The sequence below is a fragment of the Miniopterus natalensis genome, chromosome 12 (genome assembly GCF_054644295.1).
Source record: "Miniopterus natalensis isolate mMinNat1 chromosome 12, mMinNat1.hap1, whole genome shotgun sequence".
Classification (NCBI taxonomy): domain Eukaryota; kingdom Metazoa; phylum Chordata; class Mammalia; order Chiroptera; family Miniopteridae; genus Miniopterus; species Miniopterus natalensis.
Window position 1 is genome coordinate 72,434,513 of NC_142092.1, and position 19,183 is coordinate 72,453,695.

Sequence of the window (19,183 nt, forward strand, 5' to 3'; positions counted from 1 at the left end):
CTCGAATAACTTTGGTTTATGTGGATAAAATCTATCAATATTTACCATATTAGAAATCACAACAAATCTAAAAAATATTTACCAATTCACTTAAAAGAGACAAAATCCATTATGTGTAATATGTAATAATTTTTTTTTTTAAATAAGACATTTCATGAGAGAGTGGAACTGTCACCCATGTTTGTAGATTTCTTTACTGTTCGGCTCCTCAACTGTTGAGGAAAAGTCTGACTGAAAGGGTGAAAGTGCAGCCTGACTAGAGACGGAGGCCTTGTCGGGTCACTGTGAGCGTCTTTACTCCACACTAAAACCTGACAAACAGCAGCTACCGCAAGACGGGTGGGGCGCTGGAACTGTACCCATGGATCTCACACTCCGTCACTGACACCCATGGTTCCCACTGCACGCCGAGTGGGCCTCTCTTACCCATGAGCGGCTGCTGTGGAACAGGCCCTGACGGAGGAGAAGCACCGTTTCACTGGGCTCTGAGCATCTCGGGAACACTGAAACTATTAAGTAAACACTGAAACATAAAGTATTTTCTTTAAAGTCACACCTGTTAATATCAGCCCTGCTCCCATCAAAAGTCTTTAAGAATTGGAGCTGTCCAATTCTTACATCAGTGGCAGATGTAAGCTTTCCCAAATTAAAAACAGTGCTTTCAAGGGAGAACTAGGCCACTGGCAACAAATGCTTCTAGTGGTTTTCCTGAAGCACAAGAAAACGCTGGATTCTTCTGTAGCTCACGAGAGTGACAACTGGGTGTTCACGCTCTTGTGTGAATGTGCCTCCCTCAACCCTTGTTACAGTGTCAGCATGTTATCCATCTGACATTAAAAAAATGTGCCAAAACCCAAGTCTGAGAAACCACAGCCTGGGTGTCCCAGGGGGAAAGAGGCCAGTCCAGCCTGCAACTCAGACAACTGCAGGCATTTCCCCGAGAACCCAGCGCTGCAGTGCCCAGCAGAGTGCTCTCAGCACACTCCCCGCTCCGTCGCACAGAGTGCTAAGACACCCCACCCTCATGCACAGTTTCTACCACTTCATCAGGGCCACTCTTGAACGGCCTTTCCGCCCCCCGCAGCAGGTGGCAATTGAGACCGCAATGGCCGCTGGTACACTCCGGTGCCGCTGCCTTGGACCACGCTAAGGTGCCAGCTTCTGCTTTCGCACCATTAGCACAAACGTCAACAGCGAAAAAGGCTGAGAATGTCTTATTGGAAAAATAGGTCTGACTCCAAGGACCCTCTTGAGAGCCGCTGCCCTGACAAGCATTCATGGCGCCAGCAGCTCAGCGAAGCCGCCGCTCCTCCACGAAGCCCACAGCCAGCCAGTCGCTGCTGGCTCGCATGCTGCGGAAACTCACTCATACACAGGCCAAATTCCTCAGAACACGACTCTCAACTTCCCTCAGAAACACAGGAGAGGACAGAGGAGCAGGAGCAGGAGCAGGAACAGTGAATTAAGCGCACGGCGCACATCCCCAGCCAGCGCCCTAGGGTGATGACACTGGAGAGAGGAACGGACAGGGATGCAGGCTCCAGGGCAGCATCACCAGGAAACCTCGGCGGGCAGAGGGGGCCCACAGCGAGGAGAGCCTGCGCGACACTCCATCCCGCCTCCTCCCGGGGGACACAGCACAGCAGCGACTCCAATGACAGGGCAGGACAGAGGCCGGCAGGTGACAAGAGAGGCAGATACACTCCAAGGACAGTGGGCCGCTTCATCCTTAACGTTTCCCTCAGGTTCAGTGAAAAGGAGTCCACACACAGAGAAGGAAACAGAGCCCCCCACCCCCCACCCCCCCACGCTGGTGCAGCCCGGACGCAGGAAGAACAGCTACACGTGGCACCTCCCCCACGCGCACTTGGTCGGCCTGGATGGCACTTACACCGAGCCTCAGGCCCAGTTAGTGTCACTGTCACACAATGACAGTGAATGACGAGCCCAAGAACAGGTTCCATGCAGCCACTGCTTCCGATCCAGGAGGAGACATCACTGCCTCTGGCCTTCACTCTCAGTGGCTTCTGGGACAGGCTGGACCTGTGAGGGCTGATCTGAGGGCACAGGGGCGACCACAATTCCCAGATCCAGCAGCTGCCAGCCATGAGCTCAGCAGCCTTCCCGCACTGCCTGCTTGTCCCCGTGGACGAACAAGGCACAGCCGCTCTGCAGTCTGTCTCACCAAGGCCGGGAGGAGGGTGGGGACGGGGGCAGGTGCCGGTCCTGTGAGTTCTCTGCAGGGCAGACTTCAGCCTCAGGAACAGGCTGCCCTGACTCTGGAAGTGTCAAGAGCATAAGCATTTTTCAAAGGATGGACTGAAATATGCATTTGCAGATCAGCTTAAATGCAACTGGCCTAAATCAACTCAGTGCAAGAGCATGAATGAAGAAGACACCCTGGGGTGGGTGGGTGGGGAAAGATTAGCATAAGAATTTATATGCATAACCCATGGACACAAACAAGAGTGGGGTGAAGGCCTGGGGGAGGGGTACAGGGTGGAGGGAATCAATGGGGGAAAAGGGGGCCATTTGTAATATTTTCAACAATAAAGATAAATTGAAAAAAAGAAGACACCCCTGTTCTAATCTACTCTGTCCCCTTTCCAAGGGTTCGCAGTATCTGCTGCTAAGAAACGGTGCCTTCCTAACAGTGTGTCACCCCGGGAATGGTGAATGAGAGCGGGGTGTGCAGGCCGACCTCCTGCTTTCGCGGTCCCTCTCGGCTGAAGAGCTCTCTGCTGGCACCTGGTGGAACACACGAGGAACTGCTCATGTGCCCCAGGTGGAGACAAAAGCCTTCCTGCTCCATCATCTCTCTTGCCTCCAGCTGCTGGGGGACAGCTAAGACCCATCCTGGGCTCCACCTGCTGCGCTGTCTACCCCGCCGCGCCACAGCTTTGGGAAGTCCTCAGGCAATGATCAGCCTTTCGTGGAATGAACTGCCACGGAGACAGTTGCCCCACGCCATCTAAGCAAGGTGAAGGGGGAGATCAGGCCCAGAACGAGGGAGAAGTCGAGGAAGGACCAGAGGGGTTCAACAAGCGGGAAGGAGGAAGCCAAGAAAAGCAAAGATTAAACTCATCAGCCGGGAAACACTGCCCTTGGGGGTGTCAAACATGTTCAGACAAACAGTCAGAAAACAAATCCAAAAACACTGTAGTACAAAGATGAAAAGGTAAAATGTCTCGCCTCAATATAATATATCAAGAGAAAGACCTATTCATTGTTACAAAAATAACAAAAGCATCTATAACGTGCATTGAAAAAAAAAAAGACAAGAACATCCCCAAACTATAATTATACCCAGAAGGTGGCTTATTTTCTACTTTGGACTTTTCTGTTCGTGGCAAGGTGCTTTATTTAAACTCTGACTTGCTTTATTTTTTGCAGCAATCCTCTACCCCACTCCCAGAAGGCAGGAGGGCTCTCTGGTTCCTAGCCTGGAGACGGCTGTGGAGCCAGGCTACAGGCCTATTTCTGGGGCGGGCCCTGGGAGTTGGGACTCAGTACTGTCAAGGCTCCCAGTCTAGGCAGGACCCTCACACAACAGGCTGCTCCGCACAAGAGTGTTACAAGGGCCAAAGAGCAGGAACCTCAACAGAAGCTGTTGGGGGCCAAACCAGGAATCTCCCAATGCTGTGCTCTGCGAACCCTGGGATTCTGCCCAACACTGGCATGGAGTCTTGGAGTCCGGTTTAGTTCTTTACAGAAAATAAGTGACAATAATTGCATACAGGTGTGAAATAAGATTGGCACCTACTACCTGTTTTCCAAATTTTCTAAACTGAATCCACATTACTTTTATAATCAGAAAACAGGTCAGCAACAAAACTCACATTTAACAACAACAAACAATCTATTTTAAGAGCATTCCAATCAGCCCTGAGTGGTGATTTCATGGATCGGGGGCAGCTCTGACCTTTGAGAGCAGAGTGCCACCCCCTTCCCCCAATGCCAGGGCAGCCTGCAACCTGGACACTATTCCAATAAGCCCAGAAACGCACACATTTTCTTTGTAGCTTCTTTTCTGACTTAGAGGGCAGTTGGAAAATCAAGGAGGTGCAAAAGGACTTTAATGGACAACCGTTTAAAAGTCAGTTTTAAAGGTTCTTTCCGGCAGCAGGCTCACTTTAAATGAAGGCCAACACATCTATTTTGAAAGCGTGTTAAATCGGCAGGGACGGCTGCTTTGCATATCTCGGTCCCAATCCATAAACCACCAGCTCTCACAATGAAGTGTGACCTGTCCTTCCAAGACAAGACTTTCTCTTCCTGACTCAGCTTTGAGAAGGTGAAAATCATACTCAAGAGTGGAAATGACACGAATCATCTCATGGGCAGCAGTCACCCCCAAGCCTCTTAGACAACAGGTCTCTGCCATGTTCACCACCTGCCTCTTCACCAAACCACCTCCAGCTGCTCTCACAAGGCCCCAGGCTCCCCCCAGCGGGGCTCCCCAGCAGGCTCCCGGGGAGATGGGGAGAGGGCACCGGGAGCCGCATTATTCCTCCTGCCCCTCCCAGCAGTGCCCAGCAGATGGCCTCAGGAAGGCTGAGCAGCACCAAAAAGCACCAGGGAACTTGCCTTTTCCATCTGTTGCTGAGGCTTCTTGTAAATGCCTGATTGACCTAAAAACAAACATTGGAGAACAAAAGGTTAGCTAACAAATTTGTACTCCCCTCTATTTCCAGGGCTAGTCAGTTGAGGCCCTCAAGTCCTCAATTATAAACTTACAGGGTGAACTGGACAATTTTAGACAGTCTCCCTGACGACATGGTCTTAATACTCAACACTTCAGCTTGAGAGTTAGAGATGCCCTCTGCTGACCAAAAAGTCTGGCAAGGGCCTGGGCGTGAGGATAAACAAAACAAAACATTCTTGATCTCTACCTCATCCTTCATTCCCGCAACTACCCCCCACCCCCTCCCAACAGCGGAGCCTCACCCAGCTCGCCGGCTCCCTGGACAGAATGGGCCCCATGAGGAGGCCACAGGCCGACTTCTCAAGTCCAGGTCCGGGAGCTGTGAACACAGGCTTCACACAAACTCAGTCTTCACCGACTAGATTTATAACTCGGCTGAAAAACGCAGGCCTCCAGGGAGCCTCTTTTCCCAGACGGGGTGTGTGGGTAACTAATGGCCATCATTCCAGTTTAGGCAGGAGAGCATTAATACTATTAGGAATCACAGTTCCAAGCAGAGTCAGAGGCACCGAGGGAAAGGCTGTCTTAAAGGACCAGCACAGCACAGGCAGCTGGGGCCGGGGAGGAGGGCAGACTGGGCGGGAGTCCCAACACGCCCACCTCTCTCTCTGTCTGCCAATGAGTCACTTCTCCTAAACCCCCCGGGGTTTGCCCACCTGTGAGAACTGAATGGGCGACACATGAAAGTAGGTAGCTCAAAGGCAACGCCGCACCAACGCCGGCTGACTGGGAATATCTTTTTTTCTTTTGTATCACAGAGAAGTTTATAATCAGGCTGCTCAAAAATGACTGAATGAGCCTCAGCATTTAAAAATGAATGTTTTTATGTAACAAAACTTAAACACATTAGATCTTAGTTACAGTAAGACCTGGTACCAACGACTCAGATCTCAGCTGTAAAGCAGCAGGTCAGTGCAGCCCGACGTAATCAGCCCGGGAGAACCACAGCGGGTGTGGCCAGTCCGCACGCACCTGCCTGCGTTACCACACTGAGCACGTGGGCCGGCACCAAGTTACACCCTGAATGTGTATGCCGTTAAGAGGCCGACAGGACTTCTCTTCCTGGTAACTTCTCAACTCACCTAGTCTCCAGACCATCTATTATCTTTCCAAATACTGTGCATTTCATGTCCCAATGTGGTTGCTGCTTAAGTCATCTCTACAGCACTTGATTTTTCTCATTTTACAGCAATTTTCAGAATACTCACCTTAATGAAGCTTGCCACGTGGCATCTGCTTGTTAGTGCTATAACTAACAAGGTGCAGGAAGTGGCCATTCGCAGCACCCCTTGACCCTACCACTTTGCTGAATGGCAGGTGTGAGGAGAGTCTTACTCTGTTCCCTAACAACAGGATGCTGTTTTTAAAATTTTATGTGTTTGAGCCCAACTGATGATATAATGCTGGGAACACAATCTCAAATGCTCCCAGGATGCTCCTTCCACCTAAGACCCTGCTGGTGATCCCGTCCCAGATGCCTGAGTTTACTTATTCCAGGGCATGATCAAGGAGGCAGAAGAGGTTAAACATCTCCTTCAAGCTCTCTTCCCTGCTGGACCAACACACGTACACATGTGATGTGCGATGGAACAAGGTTAGGACTAACCCTAATTGGCTGCATAAGGACCACACTCTGCTGACACCATGTCCTAAATAATCAGAGTAAGTAAATGGTCTACAAACCCAGGATCCTAAAAAATGTTATACTGAATTATGTGCTGGGGGAACTGCAGTGGGGACACCTCACCTCTAACAGAAAGCAGGTGAATCTGTTGCCTTCAAGTGGCTCTATAACTGGGTCATCACCAGGGGCTCACTTTTGCAGCCTTTCCCTGGCTTCCCACTGAACCAAGAGTGTCCCTCTCTCCGTGTGAGACTTGGGGACATTTTCTCTCACAAGCACCAACAGCTTTCACACCAGCTATGCACCCACAGCCACCCTTTCCAGAAGCAGGGCGAACCGCTCAGAGACAGCAATGGCTTTATACTAACGCGCTTCCTCCTTTCCATCTGCCGTGGCGAGAAAGCCTACTTATGCGATTTCTTCAACTCCCTTCCCTCCGATACGTGCTGCTGGTGTGCACTGCTGCTAAGCTCTCATTTCCAGACTCTAATCTATTGTCCAGCCTGCGCTAAAAGCCAGCCATGGGCCTACCAGATCCATCAGAACCCACTGGGGAACCTGACGACACAAAGGCCCAGGCCCTGCCCTGAGACTGATTCGGGTCCGTCTAGGACCCAGAAAGCTGTATTGTTGGCTCTGAGGCCCCGTGCGCTCCCCTGGCCGGGAGCGGTTGGCCCAGCTGCCGCGTTCCACAGACAAGCCGGGGGCGCCGTGCCTCCTCCCCGCCAGTACTCACCACACCACGGGAAAGAGGATGGCCCCGCAGCACAGCAAGTCCACCAGGAACAGAGAGTCCTTCCACAGGCTGTACTCAGTTGCCCCCTCCTCGGTGGACTCTATGATGATGTAGGCCACGTTTGCCAGGACCTATAGAATGGAGAAGCCGGTGAGGCCCCCAAGCATGGGCAGATCCTCACAAGAGCAGCCCCAAAAGAGGTGGACACTGTGGGCCCCCAACCTACGGCCACAGCAGTACCACCACTGCTTGCTCTCCCACCAAGATGTGATCTCTGTCTGATCTTGAGCTGTGACTACTCTGACCAACAGAGGAAGGGGGCAGTGACGCCATGTGATATTCAAGGCAGGTAACACAAAGGACACGGCTTCTGCCTGGCTCTCTCAAAACACCTTAGGAGCCCTGGGCCTTCTTGCAAGACGTCTGGCTGCCCCGAAGCTGCCATGCTGGGGAGACCACACAGAGAGAGAAAAAAGACACCAGAGGAGCCCCTGCTGTCCCCGCCCCATGTGAGCAAGTCTCCCAGCCCGCAGAAATTGGCAAGTGGAGACTTCAGGAGGACCCAGCCCGGCCACTCTGACTGTAACTGCAGGGGACAGACAACAAGTCAGACCTACCCGGTTAAGCCACTCCCGACTCCTGACCCACAGAGAACTGAGAGAGTGAATGGTGGCTGTTTGAGTCACTGCGTTTGCGAGTGGTTCGCTGAACAGCTAACCAGGACGCCTGGCTTTCAGGCATCCAGGGCCGCACTTCACTTCCTGTTTAGCCAAGATGCCCAGGTTCCTCAGTGACAGTAGCTCTTCTAAGTGCTAGAGGATGTCATCAGAGACCAAAGTGGGAAGAATGGCCAATTCCAGCCCAGTGGCTGAGGAGCCACCTCGCTCCTCCCAGGAATGACTCCAGTCTATCCCCTCTACACAGGACACAGCTCAGTTCCTACCCCCGAGCTGGAGCTGCGTCCGTGTTTGGCCTCTCCTTCCAGTCAAGGCTGTGTTTGTGCAGACCTGTCCTTGAGCTCTTAGCATGTTAGGAGAAGCCCTGTGGCTGCCTGAGACAGCAACATCTAAACACCTGAGATGCTACCCAGCATGTGGTAAACCAGCGATGAGACTTTCTTTCGAATCCACCACTAGGTGTGGATGCAGAGTCTAACTCCACCTCCACTCTCCACGAGGAGGCCGTGCTCCCAATACTCCACCAGGCTTGCTGTCTGCAACCGCCATTTTCCACTTTAACCAAGAATGTAAAATCCGCTGTGCTAGTGCTGGGCAGTCTCTGAGTGGATTCTCTTTGTCTAGGACTAACCAGTTAAGTCATCACAGAAGCTACGTTAAGGGTTGCATCACTTAACGCTAATGCAACGATGATCCTGAAATGTCAGTCTCCTGCTGACACCCCGTCTGGGTCCCCCGAAGCCCCTTGTATACTCAGTGCCTGGCTCCATGGCTCCGTCTACGAAGACACGGTGGAGAACAGGCTTTCGCAGCCTGAGTTCCTAATTGCACCGTGTCCTCGGTTCCCACTCATGGGTGCGGGTGCAAAACCACAGGCGGTCACACTCTTGAAAGGCCATCTGTCCTGCCGTCACCTCTCACTCAGGAACGGGCAGTGGCGCCCCCATGGCCAAAAAGGAGCCGTTTTAACTTTCAGGCTGATGTTGAAGGCCTGCCGACACTAGTCCTCATGTTTAAATCCACGAACTTCATCAGGTTTGCTTGTTAAATGTCATTTTCTCGGGGTGAGCTGCCATGCAGCCCTGGGCGCTGCTCCCCCAGAGGAACCCCCATGGGCAGCAGGCAGGGCTGAGCCCCGTCAGTTTAGGCCGGAGAGGAAGTTCCCACTGAAGGGGGGGAGCAGCTACTAGAGGGCAAGGAGCACAGGGAGCAGTGCAGCAGAGCAGGAAGAGGCCCAGGCCCCTTACGTTCAGGCTCTAGGCCCTGCCAGCAATGGGGCCCTGGTGGCTCAACAGCCAAGACCTGGACAGCTTAGCACCTCTGTCCACTGGACAGCAGCTCTCACGGTGCTGCTACTCCTCATCTTTGTCATCTCTTTCCTCAGGTACCTAGGCAAGGCCTGTCTACCATACAGCCACCCAGATGACGGGAATTTGGTGATCAGTCCTTCCTTGGAAACCTTCAACAACTGGTCTGTACCATTTGCTTGGCGGCAACGTGTACCCCATTACTGAATGTGACAGTGGCTCTGCTGTCAGAGCTGGCAGGCTGATGTGGGTGCCCAGGAGCTGTCCTCTCCGCCCCCTGCAGTTACGCTGTGCGCCAAAACGAGTCCAGGTGACACAAACACCTTCATGGGTCAGATGCACTGCGGTCGAGTGGGGCAGAGTTGTGCACCCCTGCTAGGACCCGTCTGCTACAAGCTCTTTCCACCCAGTCCCGCCTCCAGTAACACAGCTACCTATGCCAAGACAAGGCTCCTCTCCCGAGGGGCGCACCACCTGCTCAGGCTGGTCGCAGCCAGGGCCCACACAGGGAGGCCTTAACAAATGTCTGCCCGAGGTCTACTTCATAGTCTACCTTGTGGGGACCCACTGGTGTCATTCACAGTTTTAAAATAATTTGTTAACAAAATTGCTGTGAATCTGAGCTTCTCTGCTAAGAGAAGCCTCTGGTTCCAGGGCACACAGGTGCAGAAGGGAAGGTGGTCATCCCCCTACCGTCTCAGCAGCTCTCTGTTCAAGCGCAGGTGCCCGCAGGCATGTGGACCCCCTTACCTGCAGCGGGATGACAATCATGAAGATCTTCTTGTCCTTGTCGGAGAGGATGTGCTTGATGAAAGCCCAGCCAGTGCCGATGAGCGCGATGGTGAAGAACAGCAGCGCCCCCTTCAGACTGGGAAAGAAATAGTCAGAAAGACACAAGGGGGGCTCTTCAGATTCCCCCGAGGTAGACTCTAGACCTCATGCTATGACTTCACGTACTTCCTCGAAAGACAAGTGGCCAAATCCAGGAATTTCATCTCAAGTGAGCAAGACCTTCTTCCAGAGCACGAACAGCTTTGTACCCCACTACCTGAGCGACCAGTCCCCACAAGGAGGTAACCCCTCCCAGGGGCACGCCAACAGCCCCGAATCCTCAGGTCTAGACAGCTCCCTGTACCCCGCACACCTCTGACATGGCAGGAACCCAGACTGCCACAGGAGGGCATGGCCAGTTAACCTGGGGCAGGTCTCTTCCTGCCATGGCTTCCTCAACATCTCCTGTATGTCACGCCCCAGTATGAGCATGTCATGAGCCACCTCACATACTTACAGGTGAGTGATGTAGTACACGACAGCCCAGCCTTCGATGGGAAAGCCCTGAGAGGAGATGTAGTGGTAGTCGATCTGCAATCAAACACCGCAGTTCAGGAGGGTCGATAGCGGGCCACCCGCCCAGTGCAATCCCACAGGAAATGCCACAGAAGCCCTCAGGATGGGGTGTCTAGTGACTCGCTTGTCAACTCACAATAAAGCATGTGAGTGTACTAACAGTGTCACGCCAGCTTGAGAAGCTGACACCGTTTCAGTGTCACTAACACGCAGCCAAGATGCCTCTCTCGAGGGAGGCGATTCCCCCTGCAAATGGCTGCCTAGTCTCTCCTTTCCCATCTCCATGGCCCAAATGTCATAGGTCTGCTCAGTGTCCCAACCAAGAACTTTACCTTTCACACCCCAGCTAGTCACTCAGTAAAAATCTACCCAGCTTAGAAAACTATATTTTCTTTGGGGGGAAAAAAATCTGTAAATCTAAAGCTACCTGAAGCCACCAACTCATTTTAATCAAAGGGGCAAGTTTCGGTCGTGAACCTAAGATGCTTCCTGGCAGAGCTCACAAAGGTGACACGAATTTCTTCCCCACCGTTCACTCGGTCACACATGCCTACCTAGACACTAAAGTGACTCGAGGATCCTATAGTTCATTACCTACATGTTTCCAGGAAAGATCTTTAACTCAGCTCCAAATAAGAAACAATCCAATTAATGGTCATTTCCTGAGACTGACTGGATATTATTACTTTTTCTGTGACAGCATTTTTTTACGTACAGAAGGAGCACAGGTCTGAAGATGTCACCTGTGGGTGCCTCGCAGGCCTACACACTGGGAAGCTGGGATCTTACTCTCAGGGGCAGCTAAGGTCAATTTGCATCAGGACCAAACATTCAAAACTTCAGCTCATTTTATGCCTCCATCTGCAGAGCATTACTTCCTCTCAAATAAGGGGGCTAACACTGAACTTCAAACCAAACATAAGGGAAGGTTTGGAAAAGGAAGGGAGTTGTGGAAACACTTCAGCAGGTGGCACTCTAACCTCAAGAAATGACCCAAACCAACAAAACCAAAAACAAAGACATAAAAACAAGCCCATGTTCTAAGAAAACTCTGGGCCTGTGGCTAACATCAGATGGTATCCTCCATCTGGTATCAGGGAGGCTCTGACGCTTTATGCCCACGACCAGCCCCCAGGTCAGAGGCGGCTTCTTTCCCCTGGTGTCCCACGGATCTATCCCCTTTCTCCTAACTGATTTTTCCTGATCGTATAGACATTGTACATCATTTCATAAACAGCCCCAAAAAGGTGATACATACTGCGTGGAACACCAAGGAAAGAGACTTGGTGAAGGGAAGGGCCGCCATCAGCCAGTGAATTTTAAATACTTCGTTCCTATAAAAAGAGAAAGAAAAGAATGAAAGAAGTACTCCAGTCTCTCAGGGCAGCCAAAGCTCCAGGCATCAGGCATATTTACAAATATAATCTAAGCAAACCACAAACACAAAGCCTTTTTAAAAGTCATTTGTCAGTAGAGCAGGCCTAGAATGAGTCCGAGAGTCGCCTCCACCCCTGAAGTAACTGCTGTGGAGGGAACTGAGTCATCTGAAGCACAACAGGTTCTGAGTCCTGGGAGACAGCAATCGGGATGGGCTTCCTCCCTGCAAACACGTGGGGAAGGCCACAGAAGAGCAGGGTGGATGGATCTACAGACACCTGAGACCCCAGGGAAGTAGAGGTGAATAGATACAGCTGAAGGAAAATGTGCAGCCCAGAGAGGACCACAGGGGACACTCCCACACAGATATCAAGACAGTCTGCAAAGCCAAGCAGTACAAAATGCAGGACAGTGCGGCATCAGACCAATCAACCAACAGAACAGTTATCACGATGTGAGAAAAATAAGAACACAGCTATAGATAGTCTAGTTTAAATATACTAAAAAGGCATGCAACATCAACAAACATTACTAACTTATAATGTACACAAATAAAAAACCACATAATAAACACACTGGAGTGGTTGGGAAGGAGTGTGTGGGGGGGAAATGAAGGGAAAGGAAGGAGGGGCCCTGCTAGAACAAGGAGGCGTGTCTTGAACTAACGCAGGCTGTTTCCGGAATGATTTCCTCCTGGTAATTTCCGGTCCCAGTGCCCAACTACTTGAAGTCAAAGAGGAAGTCAAGCCCAGAGCAACGAGGGTTACCCACAGGGCCAACCGCCCCCTGCGAGAGCAGTGCTCACTCACCCACCCCGGCAACCTCGACCCGCAGTCGTAATTAAAACCTCCCGGCCGGGGCTGTGATGTGAGGGAAAGAACACGGGCTCCAAAGCCACTGGAACTGGATCAAATACTGGTTCTACCCTGACGACCTTCATCTCTAAACCTCAGTAACCTCTTCTGAAAATGGGGCGACAGCTGCCTCCCTCAAGGATCTGTGGGAAGATTAGCTAAATAACCAACACCGAGTGCCTGCCTCAAAACGACAAGCTGCCGTGTTGTCTCCGCTGCCGCAGGGTTCCCCGCCGGGGGGTGCTCTGGGCTCCGGGCCCATGACAGAGGGCACAGAGCCGAGAGGAGCCACACATGCACATAGGAGATTGGGGTTCCGGGCCAGCTCTGCAACAGCTCTTGCTTCCCCTCTCAAGGCCTCAATAAAACAAGGCAAAGGCCTCTCAACTCCTTCCCATCGAAGGGGCTGCAAGCCTGTGAAAGGCACCAGCAGCCATGGAGTCACAGCCTCTCCATGACTCAAATTCGAACCTCACACAGCCGGCTGTGAGACACCCAGGGAAATAAGAGAATGGGGTGCAGGGCTGGAATCATACATTTTTATATGTATACTATCATTCAACAAAAAGTTTAAAACATACAAAGTGGGTCAGCCTCGTATTATTAACCAAGATTTAAACTGCTGCCAGCTTTTATTACATAACTGAACCATGACAGTGACTGTTGTATCACCAAATAAAGGGAAACTAAAGCGCCACTGAGCACTGCTAGTGTGTCCCCCCCGCAGAGCATCCTGACGTGCCCGCCCTCGCTCACATGCACCTCAGGAGCCAAGCTCTCCGAGGAGCCAGCGCAGTGGCCGCTGTCCGGTTTCCTGACTGAGGAAGGACCTGAGTGAAGCCAGGACACGGGCAGCAACAGTCAGCGTCCACACTGGAAACCAGGCCTCTGGCTCCTAGTTCTTACTTCTCTAATGAAGGCAAAGGCAAAACTTGCTTTTAAAAACACAAGCAAAAAAACCAACAACCCCTTATAGGGCCAATTTTGTAGGATTCCTTTTTTCTTATTAGTAGCTGCCTGACCATCTAGTCCAAAGATGATGACGTGGGGTCTTTCACAGGTAAACAAAAAGCTCTTTCCACCTGATGGCTTGCAGGGCATTACAACAAGCAGGAACCGGCAGCTGCTCTGCTAAGCACATGCACTGGGACACAGGCCACCGCAGAGGACAGGGCACCAATTTCTGCCCCGATGCTCCAAAGAAAGAGGTGTTTAGTACTCGGGGTCCTTAATTATTGTACAAATTTAAGTTAACCCACATTATAGTACCACATTCACATACCATCATTTACATAGTTCATGGGCCCTGCTCTATAACAAATACACTGCCCTTTAACTGAATATTAACATCTTGCTTCTCAGTTTTTGGAGAGAGAGAGAGGTAAACACTGGCTCCACATACATGAGGCCTGCAGCTGGTCTCCTCAAGAGCCACGCACAGGAAGTTAAAGCCACGGGGGTTTCGGAAGAAAGGCTAGCGGCCAGGCAGATGGACTGTGATGAGGTTTTTCTCTAGTGACAAGCCCCAGAAGGTCAGCATGGGAAGGTCAGCAACCTCCCAGCCCAGCTCTGAGCCTAGCCCTTTATATGAAGCAGTTACTCATGCTCTTGGCCAGGCCATGGTCACTGTCACTCATGCCCCTCAAGAACAAAGAGCCCTTGGCTGGGACCAACGTGTTCCCTCGGAGTCCTGCGCCACGGTGTCTTTGCTACGGAAACGCGGTCTTTACGTTATTTTGCTCATACATTCCTAAAACCTTTGAATTTGCCTTTTGAACAAAGCCATGGGAAGTGAGCAAATGCCCAGGTGTGCAGAGCTGCTGCAGTCTCCGTCTGTCTCGTTTCGGGGAGGATGCCCTTGAAGAGACGGGGGTGGCCGTGCCAATCCCCCCAGGTGCAGAACCCAGCAGAAGGGGAGACTACACAAACCCCAACGCACCGGAAGCCAAAGGGCTCAGGGAAGGAACACTGTACCGTCGCTTTCGAAGGGTGTGAATCCAGATGGTCCCAGAGAGGAAGAAGGCGGCAGCCATGGAGATATATAACTTGGGGAGCGGAATCTCGCCTGCAGAGAGGTAGCTGTCAGGATTCTTCTCTGTGATCTGAATCTGAAATCACGAAATTTATTTTTACTTTTCAGGAACAGATCCTTCCATGTTCAGCAGTTTGTGGTCTCAGCTGTTTCATGTGAGCTTACGAACGTGAGCACTGGGACCACGAGCACAGGCCCAGTGTGCAGGCGGAGAGGGACACACGTCTCACTGCCTTCAGCTCCCCTCTCAGGAGCCCCTGCTAGAGGACTGCCCCCTGGCCACGCTTTTCTCTTACTTTGCCTACGTGGTTTTAAAACCTATTCTTACAGAGAAATAAACGTCTCACATTTTACACAGTTGGCAAAACTCACATCGAAGTTTCCATGTGGTACTCACATCGAGGTTGAATGAAAACTTGTCATTAGACTGTATTTTGGGCCCAGGGCACTTATGAAAGTAAAGGCTGTAGAGACCTTCCTGGTCGCTGGTGCTGATGTTGAAGGAAAACTGAAAATGAAGAGGGAAAGATTACAGGGAATCCCCAGAAAGAAACCGCGTGCACTGTGAACGCACGAGCAGACAGACCACTCAAACGAACCCTCCTCCCAGGGCAGAGTCCAAACCCAGGTTCCCTCTCCTATGGCTCCCTCCCATAGTCAGCTCCAGCAGCTTTCAAGCTAACGGGAAAGCCGACAGAATCACAGCGTGGGCCTCACGCCCGCTACCTGGACCCACGATGAATGGTCTCTCCCTGCTTCATCACTCGCCTGCCCATCAGGGATGGCCTCTGGCAGAAGTCTGCAGAGGTAACCTCAGATACAGTTATCTAGTTTTTGAGCCAACATATTATTTTGCTCTTTAGGTAAAAATACTCCTGAAAAAGGAAGGAGGTCCATTTGATACCTGACAAGGTAAAGAACCAATATTCTGCCCTGGCCAGTGTGGCTCAGTTAGCTGGGCATCACCCTCTGCGCCTAAAGGTGGCTGGTTCGATTCCCGGTCAGGACACGGGGGCTGTCGGATCAATCTCTGGTAGGGAGTGTACAGCAGGCAGCCGATCAATGTTTCTCTCTCACAACGGTGTTTCTCTTTCTCCCTCTCCCATCCTCTCTCTCTAAAAATCAATTTAAAAATCTTTAAAAAAACACACCCACAATATTCTCTCTTTAAAATTTATACCTATGACTTTAAACAACAGTAATAAACACTACATTTTCTACATTCAGACATTTTCCTATGTTTTCCATATATTTCATGTGTTCAAATGAAGTTTAATGTAAATCAAAAGAAATTATACCTACAAGAGCACAGAAGCAACTCCTTGGTCTATTCTAGAGAACACTTTTCTATAAGCCTAAAATACGTGGCTTGGGGCGTCATACAGATGGTGAGCTGAGCTGCACAGAAAGGCGTGGAGATGACTGTCCCATTTTTCAAGAGTTACTCTAGAGCTGGGAGGATGTGAGAGGCGTGTGGGGGGCACTGGCACTGTTCCAGCTCCTGTCCCATGATGGTTACAGAGGGGATTCCTACAACTACTTGTACTCAACATAGGTACTAACACTCTTTTGCATATACCCTATACCTTACAATTTAAGAGGATGGGGGGGAAAAGACACCTGGCAAGAAGATGGAAATAAAAGGCCAAGAATTTTCTGGTTGAAATAATCTGTTGAACCATGTCCTGAACTCATCCTGAGTCCACACAGGTAATCAGAAAGAGAAAATGTTTCTAAATATATTAATTAACCTTTAGTTATCAAACTAAAACTTGCGTGAAGTTTCTAAGAAATACTAAAAAGAAAAAAAAAAGAACAGAATCATTAAGGAGAGCAGAGCCTCCAACTGACCCTTAAAGAGAACGAAACAAACACAAGGCAAAAGTGTAAATTCGAGAGTTGGAATGAGCTCTGACAGTCTCCTCCTGCTCTGGGGACCAACGATGGTGCCTGCTGTGTGGGTTCTGTGGGTTCGTGGACGGAGCGGAAAGGCTCAGCACAGCCACGCTGTGCGAAATGGGGCGCACCCCGGGCAGCGGAACAGCAGGGAGGGGAGCCGGGGAGAGGCGAGCTGCTGGCGCTGCCTGCTGTACGCATCCCAGGGACCCCACGAACGGGCCACTCGTCCACTGCTCTCAACGAGCACGCCTGCTGCTTTCCCGACACTCACCTGACACAGCATCAGTAACTGACAGGTGTATGTATCCTATATGCTTTCTTTCTGTAATTTTTTTTTAAAAAAGGCTTTTTATAAAAACATTCAAACTACTTATTTTATGAACAAGCATTTTAAAGTGGGGAAAAAAGAGAAAAGTACCTTTTGTATTTTCTTAAGGAGGCAGTAAAGGGGTTAAACACATGGGCCTTGGAGTCAGAAAAACCTGGGTTTGAATCCTCCCCTTAGGCAAGCTACTTAACCTCTCTGAGCCTCAGTTTCCTCATCTGTAAAAGGGGAATAATGACAGCGCCTACTTCACAGAGTTGCTGGGAGGATGAACTGAGCTATGACACATACAAACACTTAGACAACGCCTGGCATTCACTACTCAGGTCCATAATTACTGACGGAGTTTATTATGGGCCAGGTCCAAGGTTAGGAGTCGGATACCTCAATTATAAAACAGAAAAAAATCCCTGCTCTTATGGTCACCCTCTAAAAGGAGAGACTGACAGTAAACGTGATAAATAAGTGCAGTTACAGCATGCTGGAGACAGCAGTGCTATGAGGAAAGCATGGAGCAGGGAGAGCAAAGGGGAGTGGGCTGCATTTAAAATGTGGCGACTGAAGGAAGTTTTGTTGAGAAGGTGATGTTTGAGCAAAAACTGAGGAGCCAGTGCTCCTCCTGGGGAGTACAGTTAAAGCAGAGCCTAAGGCCTGATCTTTCCTAGGAGCAGCAAGGTGGCCTGTGTGCCTGGAGCAGAGCAAGCACGGGAGAGGGAGAGAAACAGGAGCTGAGGACAATGACAGCAGCCGGACCACGTGGGCTCACAAACCAGGGGAAGGAGGTGGGCTTTTCCTCTGAGACAGCCAGAAAGCTGCTGAGGATTCGGAGCAGGTGACCACTCCACAAGCTCTCAGTCAGCTGTTAGTATGATAGCTACTAAACTTCAAGAACATAGAAAAATTAGATAGGCAAAATAAACTAATGAAAGCTGGTGAGAAAAGAGGTGGTGATTTTTACAAATAATAAAGGTTATTTGCATAGAGCTTTTCGGAGAACTTTTATTTTTAAAAACTGATATTCCGAACAACCCTCTGAGATAGGTCCATCATTTTTCACTTCTGGATGACGGACGAGCAAGGTGCAGAAGTGAAGTGAATGGTACAAGGTTACCAGCTGGTAAGTGGGTGCTGAGATCCAGCCGAATGTCCTGCCCCACACACCGACTGTGATGCCACCACAAACACTCATGTGCGGTTAATAATGTGAGAGCTGAGCAGGTCTCTCAGGCCTCTGATTCTTAGTGAGCTCATCTAAATTACAACAGCACCCTGAAGGATCACCCACGGTCCCTCCAGGTACAAAATCCTGTGCTTCTGGAGCACTTTGAATGGGAGACAGTGCAGGACTCAAGATGCAGAGCTGTGGGGACAGCCAGGTAGAGCTGTGGGGACAGCCAGGCAGCGCTGGGTTGCAATCTGGGCCTTGTCATTCACATTGGACATTCGTGAAGTTACCCATTCTCAGAGACATGATTTGCTCCGTGGCGGGCGCTAACACAAACCCTGTAGGTTTGCTATGCAGAGAGCTACTGTAGTCAAGTGACTGATACATAGCACACCTAAGTTATTACACCCAAATTCAAAATTCCTTTAAAAATTCACCCTTTACATGGTACAAATCAATTCCACAAAGCTTTACCCACAGATACGCACCCGAAATGAAAGTGCCCCCTCGCTGCTACGAACAGGAAAGGACTTCTCTTCCATTACCTGAAAAACATAGCAACCCCTTTTAGACACTAGGAGAAAAAGCAAGCTAATAAAAATAAAGAAAACACCACCATCCAAATACGTTTTCCTTAAAGCCTGCACTTGTAAAAGCTCCCTGGAAATAAAATCCAGCGTCCTTCCCGGGCGTCTGAACCCCTTCACCGAGGGTGCTCTCTCCCCTTCCCCTGCTGCCGCTACTCGGCCGTCTCCTGCGTCCTCATGAACCCCACGCCCGGCCGGCCCGGCCCGGCCCCGGCCCCCTGCTGGATCACCGCTCCTCTTACGGGTCCACTAAGGCCAGGATGCCAGCCCAGGCCACACCCTGACTCCACTCCCTATTTTACACGAGCGCAAGGAATGAAAAGAAAGAACTGCCGACGCATGTACGCAACGGGATGGGTGAACTGAAAGCATCATGCTGGGTGAAAGGGCACACAACAGACCGTGCGTGGCATCAGCAATCCATACACGCTCTGTGAGATCACACAAGCTACAGTGATAGGTCAGTGGTTGCCTGGGGACAGGAGCGTGACGAAGGGGCAGAAACTTCACTACCTTGACTGCGGTGGCAGCTTCACAGGTGGGCACAC

At 50.8% G+C, this 19,183-nt stretch overlaps 1 protein-coding gene and 1 non-coding gene across 2 annotated transcripts in view; one reads left to right on the plus strand and one right to left on the minus strand.

Moving 5' to 3' along the window:
* Positions 1 to 19,183, minus strand: part of GPR107 (G protein-coupled receptor 107) — a 47,982-nt gene that overhangs the window by 10,932 nt on the left and 17,867 nt on the right. The window contains exons 7-14 of the mRNA XM_087823022.1: positions 18,537 to 18,593; positions 15,057 to 15,167; positions 14,602 to 14,735; positions 11,655 to 11,730; positions 10,338 to 10,411; positions 9,800 to 9,917; positions 7,066 to 7,196; positions 4,588 to 4,631 (exon numbers count right to left, since the gene is read on the minus strand). Of these exons, the coding sequence (XP_087679148.1) occupies positions 4,588 to 4,631; positions 7,066 to 7,196; positions 9,800 to 9,917; positions 10,338 to 10,411; positions 11,655 to 11,730; positions 14,602 to 14,735; positions 15,057 to 15,167; positions 18,537 to 18,593 (745 nt within the window). The remainder of the gene's footprint in view (positions 1 to 4,587; positions 4,632 to 7,065; positions 7,197 to 9,799; positions 9,918 to 10,337; positions 10,412 to 11,654; positions 11,731 to 14,601; positions 14,736 to 15,056; positions 15,168 to 18,536; positions 18,594 to 19,183) is intronic.
* LOC148091895 (small nucleolar RNA U13) lies at positions 731 to 833 on the plus strand. The gene has a single exon (XR_015715463.1). It is a non-coding gene; the product is annotated as a small nucleolar RNA U13 (small nucleolar RNA).